The sequence below is a fragment of the Prionailurus viverrinus genome, chromosome A1, assembly GCF_022837055.1.
Source record: "Prionailurus viverrinus isolate Anna chromosome A1, UM_Priviv_1.0, whole genome shotgun sequence".
Taxonomy (NCBI): domain Eukaryota; kingdom Metazoa; phylum Chordata; class Mammalia; order Carnivora; family Felidae; genus Prionailurus; species Prionailurus viverrinus.
In genome coordinates, this window is record NC_062561.1 from 19,830,441 (window position 1) to 19,850,188 (window position 19,748).

The window sequence follows — 19,748 nt, forward strand, 5'->3', positions numbered from 1 at the left end:
CTCAAATTGCCTAATGACCCTAATATCTTCTGACCACATGTATTTTAAGAAGTCGTGGGGAAGGAATACTTCAGCTCCAAACTCTGTTAGAAACCCCGAGTTGGGGCGCCTGGGTGGCGCAGTCGGTTAAGCGTCCGACTTCAGCCAGGTCACGATCTCGCGGTCTGTGAGTTCGAGCCCCGCGTCGGGCTCTGGGCTGATGGCTCAGAGCCTGGAGCCTGTTTCCGATTCTGTGTCTCCCTCTCTCTCTGCCCCTCCCTCGTTCATGCTCTGTCTCTCTCTGTCCCAAAAATAAATAAATGTTGAAAAAAAAATTTTTAAAGAAACCCCAAGTCATATTTCTAAGAAGACTGACATGTGTCACAATATGGAAGCAAGAGAAAAGATAACTCAGGTTCACATAATAGCAGCTTTTAGCCTCTCTAGATTCAAAATATCACCTACAACAAAACCAAATTGAGGCCTACAAATTCTTCCCATCAACTCTCATTCAAATTCAGGTTTACACACAAAACACACAAAGGCCATTTCAAGGTTTTTCCACACATTAACCACAGGGCTGGCTGCTGCTTCTCCAGGTTTGCCTGGGTGGTTACTGGTTTACCTGTACCCATCTTTCTTCACATGGATGGTAACTCATTTTTGTGCTTTCCTACCCCGAGTCTTCCAACACCGAATGCAAGTAACCAGATACTGTCGGTTTCAATAATATCTCTCCCAAAAGAATGGCAGGGAGAAGGTAAAAGAAAAAAGATAAACAGGTTTGAATGTAATGACTTTCAAGACCGCCTCTGGCAAATTTCAGAACCTTAAGGACAAGCGCTCTTGGAAGTTATTCAACGAATGCGGAATATCCTCTCAAGGCCAAAACCTGAAGCCAGAACACTAATGTGTTACACGAAGAAAGCTGCCAAAGTATTCTCAGCCCCCAATACCCTTCACGGAGGGGAACAGAGATCACAGATTTTCAGTTAACAGCTCTACACAACGAAAGTTCTGCTGTAACATTAAATGGCAAATTACTTGAGAGATCAGTTTACACAACGCCTAGTTGCTCAAACTTATTTTTTAAACAAAAAGAGCCTCAGAAATTTTGACCAAATTATTCTGAACAAAAAAGCTGCTAACATATCAATATTCCCAATCTACACTGAGTAAATTAAGGCCTGTGTAAAGTTAACCAACTTGCCCAATATTATCCAGCTAAAACACTTTAGAGCTAGGATTCAGATGCAGATTTCTCTGGAAGCAAAGTTCACACCTCAACCACCAAGACAGCCGCCCCTGATATTTGCCCCTGATGCATGAAGGCAAAGTGTGCTGACAGTGGTCTCTACCAGGATTTATGAATAAGCCCTACCTGAGGCAGTGAGGAGAGTACACTCGCTCTCTCCACAGCAAAGAGCTGACAGGAAACAAGGGCTTCTAGAAGGCCTACTAGACCATAAGAATGAAAGGGAAAGGACCAAGAACTTCTGGTGAAACACAGATGAAACTGATTGGTTTTGGGGTGCCTGGGTGGCTCAGTCAGTTAAGTGTCCTACTGCAGCTCAGGTCATATTCTGATGGCTTGTGAGTTTGAGCCCTCCATCAGGCTCTGTGCTGACAGCTCAGAGCCTGGAGCCTGTTGTGGATTCTGTCTCCATCTCTCTCCGCCCCTACCCTGCTCATGCTCTGTCTCTCTCTCTCAAAAATAAATAAACATTAAAAAAAAAATTAAAAAAAAAAACTGGAAACTTCCTCTGGAAACTACTACTGAGGTTCCAATTTATGTGAGACTCTCTACTGGGTACTGGAAATGGCCATGCAAATAATATGTTTGCTGCCTTCAAGTTGCTCAGGCAATGGAGGTTAAGAAAACAAGGAAATTAGCATTTATGAAATGTCTCTTATTTACCAGACACTTTCAGGAACTCTATGTGTTATTTCATTTGATACACAATCATATACATGACACATACAGTGATACGTAAACTAGTACGTATCACTAAATACTAAAGTAAAAATTTGAACTAAGTGCTATGAGAACCCTTAAGAACCTTTTAACCCTGCCCTGGAGGAGAGCAGGCTTCTCATAAGAATGGGTTTGGGGCTTTAAGCCAATTCTTAAAGGCAGGAAAGGGGCATCTGAGTGGATTAGTCAGTTATGCGTCTGACTCTTGGTTTCGGCTCAGGTCATGATCTCACGGTTTCATGAGTTCAAGCCCCACATCAGGCTCTGTGCTGACAGTGTGAAGCCTGCTTGGGATTCTCTGTCTCCCTCTCCCTCCGCCCCTCCCCGACTTGTGCTATCTGTGTCTCTCTCAAAATAAATAAACTTTAAAAAAAAAAAAAAAAAGGCAAGAGAGGAGTTACTTGAGAAGGAAACAGAAGGTCTGGAACATTCTATGTCCATGGGCATTGATGTGTGAACCAAACGAGTCAGATATCTGGGTAGAAGAGTTGTGATAGATGAGGCTGATGAAATGGGTAGAATTGAGGAATGTGAATTTTATACTTCTGGAAGTTGCTGAGAGTCTATAAAGAGGAGTGACATAATTACAACAGAATTCTGAATATCTGGTGGCAGAGGAGCTGGGGGAAACTAGAGACAAGAGATAGTAGGAGTAATGTGGGGCTTTAATCCAGCAGCCCAAGCCAATGTGCATGAGACAGAAATTTTAAAGGTACCAGTGAGAACAGACATTGAGGGAGAGCCTGAAGACTGTTCTGAGGTCAGCGGGCCAGTGCAGTGATGCAAGCTTGCAGGCTGCAAGCCTGGAGGGGAAATGTGGCTCTACTATAATTCCTATATCTGGTTGGGGCTACTCAGTAATGCCAATTTACTAAAGGGAAAAGGAGAAAGAGCATATGCTGGGGAAAAGGCAATGCTTTCTATTTAGAATACGCTAAACCAGAGGTGTCCTAGAGACTCCCAGGTAGGGATGCCAAGGGCATCAAGAGTCAGAGGTCAGGCTCAGGAGGACAGAATGGGCCCTGGTCTTGAGAACCAAAGATGTAGGGATTACCAGGCTGTAGGAGTAGAACACAAAGAAAGAGAAAGAGCACAAGGCAGGGGCCCAGAAGTGCTGACATCTTGGGCTCTACCAGAGAAAGGAAGAGCCAGTAGGAAAATCTAGACAGAACTCAAGGTTGACTAAATTTAAAATACCATACCAATACCCAACCATGAAACCACGCAATCCACTGAAAGGCACCTGTCCAGCTCTTTTCCCTCCTATCCATGGTAGACAAGCTCTGGGCAGAAAAACCTGCCCTGTTGTGACTTCTCCCCATTCCAGGAAACCAGTTGGACCTGAGTTACTGCTGAGGATGGAAAAACAGTACTGTTCTATGTGTCAATATGGTTAGCAGTCTTTTTGCAACCGTGTAATTTGTTTCAATGAGCTTAAGGTCTCATACTGATTTTCTTATATATTTTTAATTTTTTTTAATGTTTTTTTTATTTTTGAAACAGAGAGACAGAGCATTATCAGGGGAGAAAAAGAGAGAGAGGGAGACACAGAATGCAAAGCAGGCTCTAGGCTCTGAGCTATCAGCACAGAGCCCGACACGGGACTTGAACCCATGAACTGCAAGATCATGACCTGAGCTGAAGTCGGCTGCTTAAGTGACTGAGCCACCCAGGTGCCCCACTGATCATTATCTTCTGACACTAAACTAGTATATATAAAAATACAACATTCACTGAAAACTGAGAGAAGAGTTATTCCCCCATCCGTGAGGAGGCAGAACTGGAGGCAAGTGGATTACAGAGCCTACATTCAAGGTGTAATGCCATAGGATCAGCAAATAAACAGGGAGGGGCACAAACAAAAACTCCTTCAGGCTACCACTACCCTGAGTCACTGGAGCATCCTACAGTAAAACAAAGAAACACAGCCCTGCACTGAACCCCCACTGAACCCCAGGGACCAGGGCATACCTAATGCCACTCCCCTCTCTACTGTCATAAGCTTCGAGCCAGGACGCAGGCAGCCTGTTTTCAAGAGTGTCTCAGATCATTGTGTGGGTGCAGTAGCACCAGGTGATAGCAATCCAGGGACAGTAAGGGCTATAAAAGAATAACTGCTTCTTTCACATATTTCGGCTCTAGTGAGTTCTCAAGCTTTATAGCAAAAGCATAAATGTCAGATGGCTCTTTGGGGGGTCGGTTTCATGACCGCTGTTGTCAAGGAACTTTAGGAGGAATGCCTTCAAAGGTGATTTATGTGGAAATGCCACATTGGTCTCTCTGGGCTCTGAACTTTGCCATCTAAATATCAGTGACATGAGAACCATGGCCCAGCTCTATAGTTTATATAAAAGATTAACTCCAAGTGAAAATCAGCACAATATTCGTGCACACAGAAAATATTCTCATATGCCCGGATGGAAATGGTTAAGAAAAGATTCATGAAACAAGACTGATTCCCAGTGTTATAAAAATCTGCAGGACCACAGACAGCTGCCTGGACATTGGTCTATAAAACTCAGACTCCTAAATGAATAGAAAGTGACAGAGCCCTGATGGCTGGTAGCACCCCCTCCTCCCACACTTCTTCGTCTACTAGAGTGAGGGTGTCTCTTGTGATAAGAAATTTGCCACACCTTCTCCAAATATCATTCAGAGCATCTTCAGTAATCTGCACACCTCTCTGAGTTTAACCTTTTCCTGGGTGATGAAGGTTAAAATGGCAACAACTTAGATGAGAAATTTTTTGGCAGAAAAATTAGTACTTGAGAATCCCTGTTTTTTTGCAAATCACTGGTAAATTACTGTGGTGAGGCAGCAAAGATCAAAGATAGGACCAGAAATAAGTTGAACCATCCTATGGAGGATGCCACCATTAAGATGCTTCCTCCCCTTACAACTGGCCTGCGAAATCCACATGACATGGACTTTCACCAAGTCTTCCCAGTGAAGAAGGAATTTTCCTTCTTGGAAATTTGGAAGTCTTGGAAAATTTCTGTTTTCCAATGGAAGATGCTGTTGTTGCTAATGACAACGATGTGGAAAGTAGCCAATATCATGAAGCACTTGATATGCATGGGCACTGTTCGAAGTGCTTTATGTCTACTATGTCAGATAATCCTCACAACTCTGTAAAACAGTTATATTCTCCCCATTTTGCAGATGAGGAAACTGAAGCACAGAGAGTACAGCAACTTGTCCAGGATGACACAACTTGTGGGGAGCTGTGATTGAATTAGAGCTGTGATTAAATTCAGGCAGTCTGATTCCAGTGCCTATGGTCTTAACCTCTATATACTGTGAATGCAACAGACGACACTAATTAACTCACTCATTAATTTCTCTGCAAATATTTACAGAGCACTTACAATTCATGGGCACTGCGCTGAGTGTCAAGGATGTAACAAAGAGTCAAGCAGATACAGTCACTGCCTTGTGGAGCTTATGCTGACTATTCATATTAATCAAGTAATCACACAAACAAGTATAAAATGGCAACTATGACAGTTGCTACAGAGGAGGGGCACTCAGTGCTATGAATACCTATAATCCAGTAATAGGAACTATTGGAAAATCAAGGAAGACCTCCCCAAGGCAATGAAACTGAAACTGAGACCTGACGGATGAGCATTAAGTGGACCAGGAGAAAGGAAGCTCATTCAAGGCAGAGGCTCCATGAAAGGAAGGAAGCTGGTGAGCATAAGCAACCAAAAGTGGCCAAGGCTGAAACTCCAGAAGGGACAGCACGGAGCAAAAGGAGGATGTGGAGAATGGGACCCTGCCGGGTCACACGGGCCAAGTGAGGACTCTGGGCCTGTGTACTACGAGCAAGGGAAAGCCACTAAAGTATTTGGCAGGGGATATGACAAGGTCAAACGTATATTTTGAAAAGATTTTTCTAGGTCCAATATGGAAAACAGACTGGAGGAGGTAGAACGGACATGGGATGATCAGTGAGGAGGTCAACTGGGGGGTCCAAAGAGGCGAGATAAGCAGGGTGATGGGGTGGGGGAGGGTTGATAACAATGGTGGTGATGATGTAGTGGAAGCTGAGAGGTATTTAGGAGGTAAAAACCAGTAAGTAATAGACTGGTCAGAGTCAAGTGAGAGTCAAGCAAAGAGGAGGGAGGATGACTCCAAAGAGACCTGGCTCACACAACCGAGTGGACAGTGGTTACACTCACAGACACAGGGAATGCTGAGAAAGACCAGATATGTATGGAGGCACAGGAGTCCGATTTTGGACCCGGTGAATTGGAGGTTCCTTTGAGATATTCAATAGGAAATATGAAGGAGTGGGAATGTCAGACAAAAGGTCTGAACAGAGATAAAAAAGTTGAGTTATTGTCACATGGGTAGCAAACGATGCCATGACATAGGCAAGGCATCCCAGAGAGGGAAGAAATGAGAGCCTAGAAGCAACACTGAACCACAGCTGGCCAGAGGAGTAGGAAAGTAGGAGGAAAACCAGGAAAGTGCTGCTGTGGATGTACACGGAGACTACTTCAGGAAGAAACGGCAGGGCGAACTGCTCCAGGCAGGTCAGACATGATGACGACTTAAAAATGTCAGCTGCACAGGGGCGCCTGGGTGGCTCAGTTGGTTAAGCATCCATCTCTTGGTTTCGGCTCAGGTCATGATCTCACAGTCCATGAGTTCGAGCCCCAGGTCGGGCTCTGTGTTGTCAGCGCGGAGCTTGCTTGGGATTCTCTCTCTCTCTCACGTCAACAAATAAATTTGAAAAAAACATTTTTTTTTAATTGTCCGTTAGATAGATCCACGAGATCTTTTCTAACCATTGCCAGAGTTGTTTGGGTAATGTGATGAATCTGACAGCCAGACTGCAGGGGTCTGAGTGGAGAGGGGAAATGAGGAAATGCAGGAAGGCACAACAGACAACTCTTGTGAGAAGTGTGATTATAAGGACAGAAGAGAGACAGAACATTTGGTGAACAGGGAAGAGAGCTGTGATGTCTATGTCTATGTTTTTCATTAAAAACAAATGGACAAACAAAAGCATACCTTAAGTGTGTTTAAAAACCAGTGAGAAGGATCCAGGGAGGAGGGAGAGGTTATTGAGACAGAAGACTAACAGAAAGTTACTTGGAATGCATTACGCTCATCAATTCCTAGCCATTGCCTTTCTGAAACACAGATATACCCCTTGATGTAGCCGATATAAGAAGATGACCACCCTCTGAAATAGTAATACAATGTCCTCGTAAGGCCATCCTTTGTGGCAGATAACTCCTGGAGATAGTGTAAAATGATTTCAATCTACCATGTACTCTTACTGGGGCTCTTCAGCACCCGATTTAAAATACAGGGCAATCTGGGTGTTCTTACAGATATCCACGCTACAGGATCAGTCTCAAGGTGGAACCAAGGAGACCTTCAGAAATTTATTATCGCAATGGAGAGGCCACAAAATGATCTTGGGGCCAAGAATGCTCTTGTCATCTGCAGTCACTACCACTTGACAAAGTTTTGCGATAACACAGGCACTGGACAAAAGATGATAGGATTACAAGTACAGTGACATAACTGGAGGAGAGAAGCTGGTCCTTGAGACGTTCTAAGAAGGTCTGTGATCCACACAAATACTGACAACATAGTAACTCCTACAACAACAGTAAGTAGATTCTTTGACAAAACCACCTTCAGTGAATTATACTGTACGAATACATACTAAGGAACTGGAATGTCAGCACCCCAGGACTCTTCCTTCAAGCTAAGCAGGAAAAAAGTTACTCTGTAAGTACAAAACTTGGAAGGCACCAGGGTCTCCCCAGCAGGAGTGGCCCAACTGTATACTCCACTTGGGTACAGCTGAAATATTTTATTCATAGGCTACCTGTCATCACTGTAGAACATGACCTCACCTTTTGGGTTTGGTCCCCGTAGGCTCATTACAACCCACAGTAATAAACAACTCATCCAAAATATCTCATTACATTAAAGGCTCAAATTCTTTTTTTTTTTTTTCCTCATCTTTTTAGCAGTGGCCAGATGCATGGAATAACACAATCTTCCAATTCATTAATGACCATCCTAGAGCAATTCCTTGTGGTTGGTCTGTCTTAGTTGTATGAAAAAAAAAAAAAAATTAGCCTGGTATCATAAGAAAAAAACCTGTCCAGAATCAGGGAAACCCTAGCTCTGCGACCACTATCTTAACATGTGACCTATAAATACGTCACTTAATCTAGGGGAGGGTGGCATGAGATGTAGAAGAATGAAGGTCCCTTTCAATTCTAATATTTTCTTATCTCCTCCAAGGGGATTTTGAATCATCTTCTTTTAATATCTTTGGATGCCTCTTCCTGAAGGCATCGTATTACAAATCTACAGAACTGTTTCCTAATCAACTGTTAGAACACTGTTAGAGAAATACTGTACATACAATCTCATCAGGTATCTTGAGTTGAACAGCGTCCTCCCCAAATTCATGGCCACCTAGAACCTCAGAATGTGACCTTACTTGGAACAAAGGTCTTTGCAGATGTAATTAGTTAAGATGAGATCATACGGATTCGGGTGAGCTCTTAATCCAATGACTGGTGTCCTTATAAGAAGGGCACATGTAAATACAGAGACACAGAGAGGAAGGGGACGTGAAGATGGAGGCAGGGATTGCAGTGACACATCTACGACCCAAGGAACGGTGAGGATTTCCAGCAACCACCAGAAACTAGGGAAAAACAAAAAAGGATTCTCTCCTCGAACCTCCAGAAGAAGCCCTGTCAACACCTTGATGGTGGACCTTTTGTCTCTAGAACTGTGAGAAAATAAATTCTGTTGTTAGAACAGCCTAAGGAAAGTAAAACATCAGGTACTGATACCCCGCAACTGGTAATGACTCCTCTTGCTCTCATGGCAAATACACGAGGACTAGTAAGGTGCTACCACACCTCAGACCATCTGAAAGTGGTAAAACTGAACTTGGGGAGTTCAAGATCCTGGTTTCAGATGACAAAAACAGCTCTGATGACTCTTCGGTTTCCTTCCAGTGGATGCCAAGTATTACACTTTCGAAAAGGTAATTGCTCCTTTTATTTGAAAAAAGTAATATCCTCTCTCGCAGAAACTATATTCCTCTCCCTTGAAGCTACTGGCCTTCTGGAAGGGGACACTTTTTGCTTCCCTGTGGCAACAAGACTCCTTGCTTCAGTGATTACTGTGACCTGTTATCCAGATTCCCTATCTATGAGATTCTGCCAAGCCCTACACCACACACCATGTGAAGCAGTTTCAGAATATACCATCTAGGGAATAAATACTGGTGACCACAGAGCAATGCTCTTGTAAAGCTGTTAATTTAATCGGTAGGATAGGAGTCTCTAAATAATAGGAAATGATGTGAGAAGGCATCTCCTTCAACAATCCCAAAAGTTCAACAGGGCCCTAATCTTAGCGGAAAAATGAGGCAATGCCAGATTTATGAACAGCACATTTTTGGGGCTCACAAACTGTCAAGAACATGTTATGTTTCTGCTTAGGTTTCTTAGTGGTTTGCTTATTGCATCTCTGTTTACGAATTTCAAGAAGCAGAGTATGGACATCAAATTCTTCTATATGCCCCAAGTAGTCATGTAAAGAGGATTCGCTCACACTGTGTCAACCGTTGAGAGCAATTTACCTTGCTGGTTACGTGGCCGGCTTTGGTGTTAGCATCCTGATGACCTAAATCGAAATGCCTTTCTTCCCTCATTCGACATTTTACAAAGCGACATTTTACAGTGGTCTAGCAACTCTGTGAGGACACAGACTGAAGCTGACGTGGGCTCAGCCTTCAGGCAGTTCACAGTCTAGTGAAGGACACTGTCTCACCAACAAATGAGACAACATGCCCAAGGGCACTCAGGAAATGGAAATACAGTCGCCTACTGGGGAAGAACAACGGGCAGGGAATGGAAAGCCTTCAGCAGGAATTCTTTATGGACACAGAAGTGGCTCCGGGGCAGTGGTGTGGGATGAGGAGAAAGCCCAGGCTTCACAGGCACACACAGTTCCCAGCTCTGCTGAGCACTGCTTCCTGGCTAAGTAAGCTGGAGAAGGCGTCTGAACTCTCCAGGCCTCGGTGTCCTTATCTGAGGAGTGTCCCCCCTCCGATTACTGTGCTGCTGGAATGAGGCGACGTATGGAAGGCAGAGTGCCTGGGACACAGTGGATGCTCCATTCGTGTTGGGTTCTCTTTCCCTTTTCATTCCCTCGAGCAACCATGGGAACTAGCAGTAATACGTACTACGGGAACATCATAACCACAAGAACTATCAAAACAACAGCAACAAATCCATACGTGGTCGGTACCGTGTTTTTTGTACAATAATCACTATCTTGAATGCTACTCATTATACAAATCAGTCTTTTCTTCTCATCCCAAACTTACCATAAACACATATATGAAAACACTCTTCAGAGAACAGAGATTTATCATTTAGGGGCTTTGTCCAAAAACAAACAAACAAACAAACAAACAAACAACCTTCAATAAGTACGCATTTATCTGGCAAGATTTCAATAAAAACTCCGGCTGAAGCAGATAGTATATGTATTTCCCAAAACTGGCATATATACTTGGCTATGACTACAGCCATTATTCAGTAGGGTCGGTGAGCATCAGCTCAAGGAAGACCTTTCATTTCTGCGTGGATGTTTCCTCAGCCGCTATCCTCTCTGAATACCTTAGAGAGTCTTCCAGTGGTGCTGGAGGGAGAGCTTCCCCGTTAGGGTTCCAGCGTCTTCATAATTTAACCACCCACCCTGAGCCAGGGGCTTCACGACCAAACCCCATCCACCTTGTATACTTTATACTCCACTCCGCAAACTGGGTCACTTCTGTCCAAACATTCCCTCCCCTCTCTTACTGCCATGTTTTTGCCTCCTATGCCATTCACCTTGCCTGAAGTACCTTACCTTCCGATCTTCAGACAATGAAATCCTAGCCCAGTTCCTAAACCCAGCTCACATCCAGTCTCCACAGAGCTGACCCGGACCATTACCTCCCACCCTCTCCTGACCTCACTGTCCTGACAACATCACACTCACTGGTGTCCCACTGCTGGGCTGTTTTTGTTTGTTTTTTTTTTATTCTGTTACTTACTTCATACCTTCACTCTTCATTTTTTCCCAACCAAATAAGCTTTTTGAGACTAGGAGCCACAGGTTAGAATCGAGCATAACTCTTTCACACATTATTGATATTAAAATTTATTTGTGGGTCGGCTAGAATACTTGAGGCACTGTAATGAAAAATTTCAAAGTCCTACTTCAGCACTTAAAGCGGTTTGCACAATATGACTGACTTCTTTTGACATTAAAACAGATGACATTTCCGAAAACTCAAGATGAATTAAACTATCGGCATAACATTTTCCCCTGCAGAAGGAAATTCCGTTGCAACAAATATTTTGAAAGCAACAGAATTATACAAATAAAGTACCTCAGACTTTAAGCAGGTACTTATTACAGCCAGCTATATTAAATAATGTTTGTACGCTAGTCAACAACTTATTTAACAAATTATTCATCGAGTCCCTAATTTGTACAAGGAACCATACCGAGAGCCTCTGGGACGGGAGAGGAATAAAAGACAGGCCAAGTCCTCAACACTCAACACTTTAACGGAGAAGACAGACTTTAAAACTTTTATAAAACAAGGTGAAAAGAGCACTACGATATAGCTAACCTGCTGAGTAATGTGTGCGATTAATTTCACTTGGTGGGGCTTAGGAACCATCCGTCAAAACAAAACAAAACCAAAAAAGGAAAAGAGGACACTGGAACGAGGCACTGAGAGATAACTGGGACCCTGTAGACCAAGATGGCAGAAGGGGGGTCCGGGTCGTAAGATTAGCAAGAGCAAAATGGACAGACATGGAAACACACCCTCAACCATCCTTGCTTCTCTCACTTGGTGATGTAACCTGCTACCTCATGAGAAATCGAAATGGCCCTTCCTCTCCTATATCTCCCAACTGTGTCTGCCTTCTGCTCTCTCTCGACAGCTTCCTCACTCTTCACCAAAGCTAAATTCTCTTAGCCGTTCAGGCCCCTCCGGCTGCTGTCTAATGTCTCATCTTGTTGCAGGCTCACCCTCCCTCTCCTTCCCTTTGTGGACAAGTGTCTGAAAGAATGGTCTCCATTGTCTCTACTCCATTTCTTTTTTTTTTTTTAATTTTTTTTTTTAATGTTTTATTTATTTTTGAGACAGGGAGAGACAGAGCATGAACAGGGGAGGGTCAGAGAGAGGGAGACACAGAATCTTAAACAGGCTCCAGGCTCTGAGCTGTCAGCACAGAGCCTGACGCGGGGCTCGAACTCACGGACCGCGAGATCGTGACCTGAGCCGAAGTCGGCAGCTTAACCGACGGAGCCACCCAGGCGCCCCTGTCTCTACTCCATTTCTAATTCACTCAGTTACATAAGGTTAACTGCCTCTTGAATCTTTTTTACCCAGTAAAATAAAGACAAACAAGGATATGCTTTCTGATTTCCTCCTTTGTTTTTAAAATAAGTTAACCAATAACAATAATAAGTTAACCAATATTTTTAAAAAACTTATTTGCTATATTCAGGAAACAGAGAATGTATAGTCTCTGCATAGGATTTCTCATGTCCAGAAAGTAAACTATTATGCAGCTGAGACTCTGTGTATTTTCAGTGAAGAAGCTGTTATTGTCATGACCTCAAACAATCCCTTCTCTCCATGTGCCTTTCCCTAATTCAGCTCTTCACGGTTCTGCCGATGAGAATAGGTAGGGTAGACAACTCCTCCTCTTCAAAAGCATAAAACAGGCACTTTTAAGGAAATGATGTCATACTAGCTGGGTCCTCCATCTTTTCTAGAAGAACGGGGTACGGTAAGGTTTGGTTATCTCCACGCCGTACTGACACACCTACAGAGGCAGCCCAGTCTGGCCCCTGATTTATGTTCTGCTTCACTGGCAATTTCATTTACTAAAGGAATAATGGCTGAGGTGGTCTCGCCTCTTATGTACGATAAATAGCCAGAACTCTCCATAACTTACTTTGCTCACCTTTCTTGCCTTCAAAGCCAAATTTATCAGCACCCATTAGCCACCTACACGGATTTCAAACAATGCAAAGACTCACCCATATGTTATATACATGTCCGTCTTCATGGACAGTGAGTGTTACATACACTAGTCCATGAACTGTTGGACAATATATAGATCTGAGCTCCTCTTTGCAGATTTCCTTTGTAGTGAACACTTCAGTTCACTGAACAATCCAGTTACCCCCCACTTCATCTTTTAAAAATAAATTTATCCCCCACATACCCCACTTTTTAAAAATAACTCTCCTTAAAGCAGACGAAGTTCTGTAGCATGCACTTCTCTTCTGTCCTCCTACAGAACAGTTTACAGACCTAGAAAATGCATTGGATATGATAGAAATTCCAAAAATATTTGTCAACAGGCAGCTTTATGTTTAACAATATTGTTAAAATTTCCATAAAGGTCACCGAACAAATGTTTTGACGAAGACCAAATGGAAAACTTCAGGCCCACCTCTTCAGACCCCTTGTAAGAATCAGGTTAAGATTACAGATGGAAACCCACATTCCATATGTCTAAATATTTGAAAGTTATGTATCAAGTTAAACTATTAAATAAAATATGGTCTCTTCCTCCAATCTTGACAAATATACCTTAAACCACCTGGAGGTACAGGAACGAATTCAGAATTTTTAGACTCCTTGAAGTTTTACAATATAGTACAAGCTCTAAGCTGTCTGGGGTCAGGAAAATGCCAGTCGGGGTACTCAGAACATGGGGGTGGGTGGAGTGAGGGCATGAGCTGGACACATACCCTTGATCCCTGAGGTCCTTCATCCTGTGGGGAAATGTGGCCAGAATAGGCTCCTCTAATTCACAGGTCCTAAAGCAGAGCCTCTCTTGCTGGGACTGAAGGAAATACTGGGTAATTTACCAAACTGGAGAGTTTACCAGATCAGTCTTGTTACACTTAGTTAATACACTAGCTGAAACTAAACATATAAAAAGATGATAAAGTAAGTAGTAAAGCCTGAAATTCCAATCCCTAATCACTTCAGCTCCCTCAAGCTCTATAATAAAAGAGTCTAATATTTATCTCAATCTACCCTACAGCCTAATGTAGATTCTGTGCCTTCTTTACAAATTTATACACTTGACAGAACTCCATTCACACACTAGAGGGAGTTAAGACAAGAGGGAGCAAAAGAAGAGAGCAAGGAGAAAAACATCAAGTATCAAAGATCAGACATGCAGGTCTAAGAAGACATTTCCCTTGTGCTGTCACTTGTCTGAGGAAGCATATGACACCATGATTACCCATCTGATCAAAGCCGCGAGTATCACAGGCTGCTGTCACTAGCACACAGATTCATGTAGTTCATTCACTGGCCTCATAAAGCTCCTATTCTAGCCACTGTGTCCACGGGAAGGCAAGCTCAACCTTGTCAACGTTCCAACTGAGACTCACACGGACTCTCCCTACACCTTGCCGTAATCTGCCGCGCTGCACTTTCCACTTCACTTCGCAAGAACATTAATTTGTTAATTTGCAAAAAACTAACAAATAACTCTCATCACAATACATATATACGCACTCCACAAGAAGGGAAGTATTTCAACTGGAAATCTTATTTATGTGTACTTACTGAGATTGTACCATTGTCTAGACCTATGGACAGTCTTCTTGTTTCCGGGTTAAAAGACATGCATGAACATGGAGCTGAAAGAAATGAACATGTTGATGAAATTAACAAAATGATGATTCTCATCGATTCAGGAGCGACTAACTAGCTAAAAGCGTGTGGCTATTTTTTCCCCACGATTTCCTGAAAAACAGTTCATTTAACGCCCACTCACCGAAAAATAAAAACAGTAATTTTACACCAACCCCTAGTTTTTCAGTTATCCTTTTAATGAATATAACAAGTAAGATGTTCTCAAACTGGACTAGTTCCAATGGGCTTAGTCTCGGCTGTTCTGTCAGTATCGAGTCTAAATTCGCTTGACTAGGTTACCAATATTTTGTACTGTGTTCTCCCTCTGTTACCCGTCTATCTCTTCCACTCACGCCCTATCTTTAATAGAAACAACCTCAACCAGGGGGAAAAAAAGAGATCTTATAATTCCCTCCTCCCCCCCCCCCCCGACATATACACACTAGTATAGAAGTCTATTTTTTGATTTAGAATTGACTCAGGGCATGTGGACTAACAGAAGTTTTTTACTCTCAACATTCAAGGCCGCTAACTGAAAAAAGACTGAGGATCTGTCTCAATTTAAGAGAGAACCAACTGGACACAGGCCAGGCTCTGTAGAAAAGAAATCCGGTCTGGACAGGGCCTCCCTGTGCTGCAAAATTGGCTACTACCTGAGTATACCTGAGCCCAAGCAAACTAAGCATACTTGGAAGCCAATGTGGCCAAGAAGTGCTTGCTCAACAGTCGGCATCCGGGTTCCTACACTGGCTCGTAAGAATGGGGCCTGTTGACAATTTATCCTACACTGAAATCGCTGTTGTGCAAATGAGTCCAACACCAATTCTTAAATTTCTCCCCGACCTTCACAGTGGCCCTGCTCATCATCAAATCGTATTCAGCCTCAAATATTTTTATTCCTACTTTTTACAGTTATTGTTAGACGTCGTACTCAAGGTCACACAGGGAAAAAAAGTTGGAGAAGGTTCAAAGACATAATTCATATACACAGTCCCATTTTGAAATATGTAACTTAGCGATTATCTCGAAACTAAATTCTAAAAGAATTTCAAGTTCTACTAACAGAGCTACTTCATGAACACATCACTTAGTAACATTTTTTTCGTTCTCTATAAAAGGACCCTGAACAACAGAAAAGATCTTCCAAACTACAAGTGTTTATTTTCTAGTTTTTAATGATATGTTCAGAAAATAGAAACACAAAAAATCATCCCCCCACACACAACCTCCACCAGTACAACAGAGAATCTTCTCTCTGATTAGCCACAAAATTAAACTAGATTCCCAAAAGTACACTGCTGAAAAAAGTAGTCAAATGATATTTAATGTGCTGCCCTAGGAAAGTCATCCTTACTTGCCCATGGCCCGTGAAATATGTTGGCACAATTTCTAGACAGGTGCTAACATGCCAGGTCTTATAGCCTGTAACATGCGTGCAGAATTAAAATCTAATGATTTCATGGGAAATCATGTTAGCTGGAAAGAACAACAAAAAAATATATGTTGTTACTACAACTACATAAAGTACATAGACACCTAAAAACATACATGGAAAAATGAAACGGTTTTTGTGTTTGTATGACAAGTTCATTTCTTAAAAAATATTTTTAATGTTTATTTTTGAGAGAGAGAGAAAAAAAGAATGAGTGGGGGAGGGACAGAAAGAGAAGGAGTCACAAAACCCAAAGCAGGCTCCAGGCTCTGAGCTGTCAGCACAGAGCCCAAGGTGGGGCTCAAACTCACGAACGGCGAGATCATGACCTGAGCTGAAGCCGGACACTTAACCAACTGAGCCACCCAGGCGCCCCCAAATTCATTTCTATAATATTGTCTTTAATCTTATTATTTCACTATTCCTCTTGAAAGTTTTAAATATCTAATGGCTTATTAAGATATGGGCATGAACATATGAAGCAAAACTTAATTGCAGCCCAAAGGGCTATAAACTAGTCAAGAATAACCTCATCACTTAGCTGCCTGCCTGACCATAGAAAAGTCTTTTCTGTGTGATTTCCTCCAAAGTTCATATCTGGTTATGGAACAGTTAGAAAACCCACTGATCTCTGAATGTGATTTAAAAGACTTTTTAACAGCACTGCAAAGGCTACCCTGACATCTACATTGCTATTTCTTTATTCCTGGATTTCTTATCCCCTTTACTAAATTTCTTGTTACTCTTTTTTTTTTTTTTTTTAGTGTTTATTTTGGGGGGAGAGTGCAAGCAGGGGAGATCAAGACTGAGCCACCCAGGTGCCCCTTGTTACTCTTTTAATGAGAATTTAGAATGCTTACTATGTTCCAGGCATATGATACAATTATATATAAGGTATCAGAGCTGTCATCAAGGAATTTATAGACTGTGACACAAACCCTGTATAGGAACTGTTAAACCCATCCCAATGTCACCACTATGGTCCAAATCACTTTATGTTCACAGTAAGAAACACCACCAGAATTCAAAAGGAAAAGACCTTTCTCATAAAGTCCCATAAACAAAATAAATTTAGAAATCCTGTTGTTCTAGAACCCATATGCTTGAACCCAAGATGGTTCTAGACAGCGGAATGCCAGAGCTAAAGAGCACTAGCTTCCGGGTGCCCCCCCCAAAGACAAAACCACTTCTTCGAGGGGGGCATTATTGGTAAAACACCAAGCAGACCTGTGGGAGGGCAAGGGGAGTGTTTACGGAAGACTTTTGGCAGGTGAACCTTATGATGCTCCTCAAACCATTTCCGAACTGTGATACTCTCACAGCAAAAGGCCCTGGGTTGATTACCCATAGGCCCTGGCAGGACCAAGGAGGCAGGGAGTGAACTGAAAAGAATACTGATGGCTATATTTCTTGTGACAATAAATGTCTTTCCTTTTGGGAAACGGGGGAGTACACAGATTGACACAGATATCCTTCTAACTTCAACTCACCAGAGATTAACAAAAAAAGCAACCTCTGAAAGACTGGTGTTACGACCCATTCAAAATGGGGTCTTATCCATGCAAGGAAATATCAAAGGGGCAAAATTGTCTAGGGAAGGATAATAAGACACAGTAAATTCTGGCCAAATGGTAAAAGGAATCCCCCAGCAGGAAGAATTAGGAAGACACAAATAAAATATGATTTAAGCACAATATTTGTAGCTGGGTTGCAAAAATGTGATGTTTCACAAATAAGAATTCAGCTTTAAATGATGTGAAACTAATAATTCATAAGTCAATAAGGAAATAATTGCTCTATCTGATGGTTGAAAGTTGAGGTCAGAGATGAAATGGCCGAGAGACTTCTATATGCCCACCTTGCACTGGCTTTCTCCAAAGGCTCAATGAAATGTCTGACCAGACCCATAAAATTAAAATACAGTCCCTCCACTGACCACCTCCATCAAAACTGCATCCTTGAACTCTAGATGAGATAAACACACCATGATACAAGACATGAAGATATATTTACTTCCTCCACCTTTAAGTGTTTCCCCACGAGAAAGGATAACCACACTTCGTAAGCTTTGTGGGGTGACCCCCATATACATCATCTGGATGTGGTTTGCCTGGGACTGCTCCTACACAAACCTAATAAGTGAAAATCAAGGCCTTGCCACTGGTCTGTTGATGTTCTATCATTAGCTTCCTATTTTTTCCCCCACGTTTCTTAAAACCTAAGGGAAAAAAATGCCCACAATTTAGTTCTCAATAAAATAGTACAAGAATTCATTTCCATGCTATCTGATTAAGACTTGCCACCCCTCTTTGCTGTTTTAGACTGAGGACAGACAGAAGAAGTGTATTTGGCAGAATTTTAGGAAGCAAGATAATAAAAGGTACAAAGAAGATGGAAAAGAAATTTGTGCAGGCCTGTGAGTACTGAAAAATAATAATCTCTTATGTAAGTACCAGGACTTTAGACCTTGATGGCTTGTTAATACCTTATTTTAAAAATTAAACATTTTCATAGTATCGAGCATTTTTAAAATGAAATCTTTGTAATTTCAGGCAGGTAGTCAGTTTAAGGTTTAGGGAAAACTAAAATAAAGAGAAACCCCAGTCTGGGTGATTATATTAATGACCATATAATTTGAAGGAGGAAAAGCTCAAGAGATATAAGCCCTAGACAAAGGAAACTCAAGAATCCCACATCAACCTCAACAGAGTCGGTAATTAAGTGGATTACGGAGAAACTGGCTACTTGTATTTCTAATACTTTTACCCCTCAAGTGGTCTCAAAAAGTATATTTATGGCTCCTACTTTTTAAAAAAAATTTTTTTTCAACGTTTATTTATTTTTGGGACAGAGAGAGACAGAGCATGAACGGGGGAGGGGCAGAGAGAGAGGGAGACACAGAATCGGAAACAGGCTCCAGGCTCTGAGCCATCAGCCCAGAGCCCGATGCGGGGCTCGAACTCCCGGACCGCGAGATCGTGACCTGGCTGAAGTCGGACGCTTAACTGACTGTGCTACCCAGGCGCCCCGGCTCCTACTTTTTAAAAGGAGTATATATAGTTGAGAGAAGGCATTCTCAAAATACTCCTACTGGGGGGAAAGTTACCTATTTTCTGTTATTTATACCTAGAACTCCTTCATTTTGTGGCTGATTTATTTTCTGTCCTTTGCTTATTGGTTGACCTTTGCTCAAATAAACACAAGTTTCTCTGAAGGTTGAGCTGTGGATTTCCAGCACACTGAGTGCTGTACAACGGCAAAGGCACTGCTCGTCACCCCACACTGATCTTCACGGGATGTTCCAGTGGTCACTTGGAAACTAAACAAACAGCGGCACTTCCGTGAGCAGAACTTCAGGTGTTAAACACACCCTGATCAAGTCAGATATCGGGATCCTCCAATAAGAGGACTTCCAGGAGCACCCCACCACTGCACAGCAGAGATCTCACCCACAGACACGATCTCCTTCAGTCCTGGTTGTCACAACTCAGTATTTATTAGGTTTATAATGCTCAACCGTGTTTTACTTAATATATTAAGAACACGTAGATGTAGGACTTCAACTGCCTAGCATTAAAAACCATTTTTCATTTCAATCAACTATTTTAGGCACCCTACTAAAATTA

The 19,748-nt window shown here is 42.3% G+C and overlaps 1 protein-coding gene across 1 annotated transcript in view; it reads right to left on the minus strand.

The window, feature by feature from the left end:
* WDFY2 (WD repeat and FYVE domain containing 2) overlaps positions 1-19,748 on the minus strand; it is a 175,817-nt gene that overhangs the window by 74,028 nt on the left and 82,041 nt on the right. Inside the window, exon 4 of the mRNA XM_047850493.1 lies at positions 14,622-14,695. Within this exon, the coding sequence (XP_047706449.1) occupies positions 14,622-14,695 (74 nt within the window). The remainder of the gene's footprint in view (positions 1-14,621; positions 14,696-19,748) is intronic.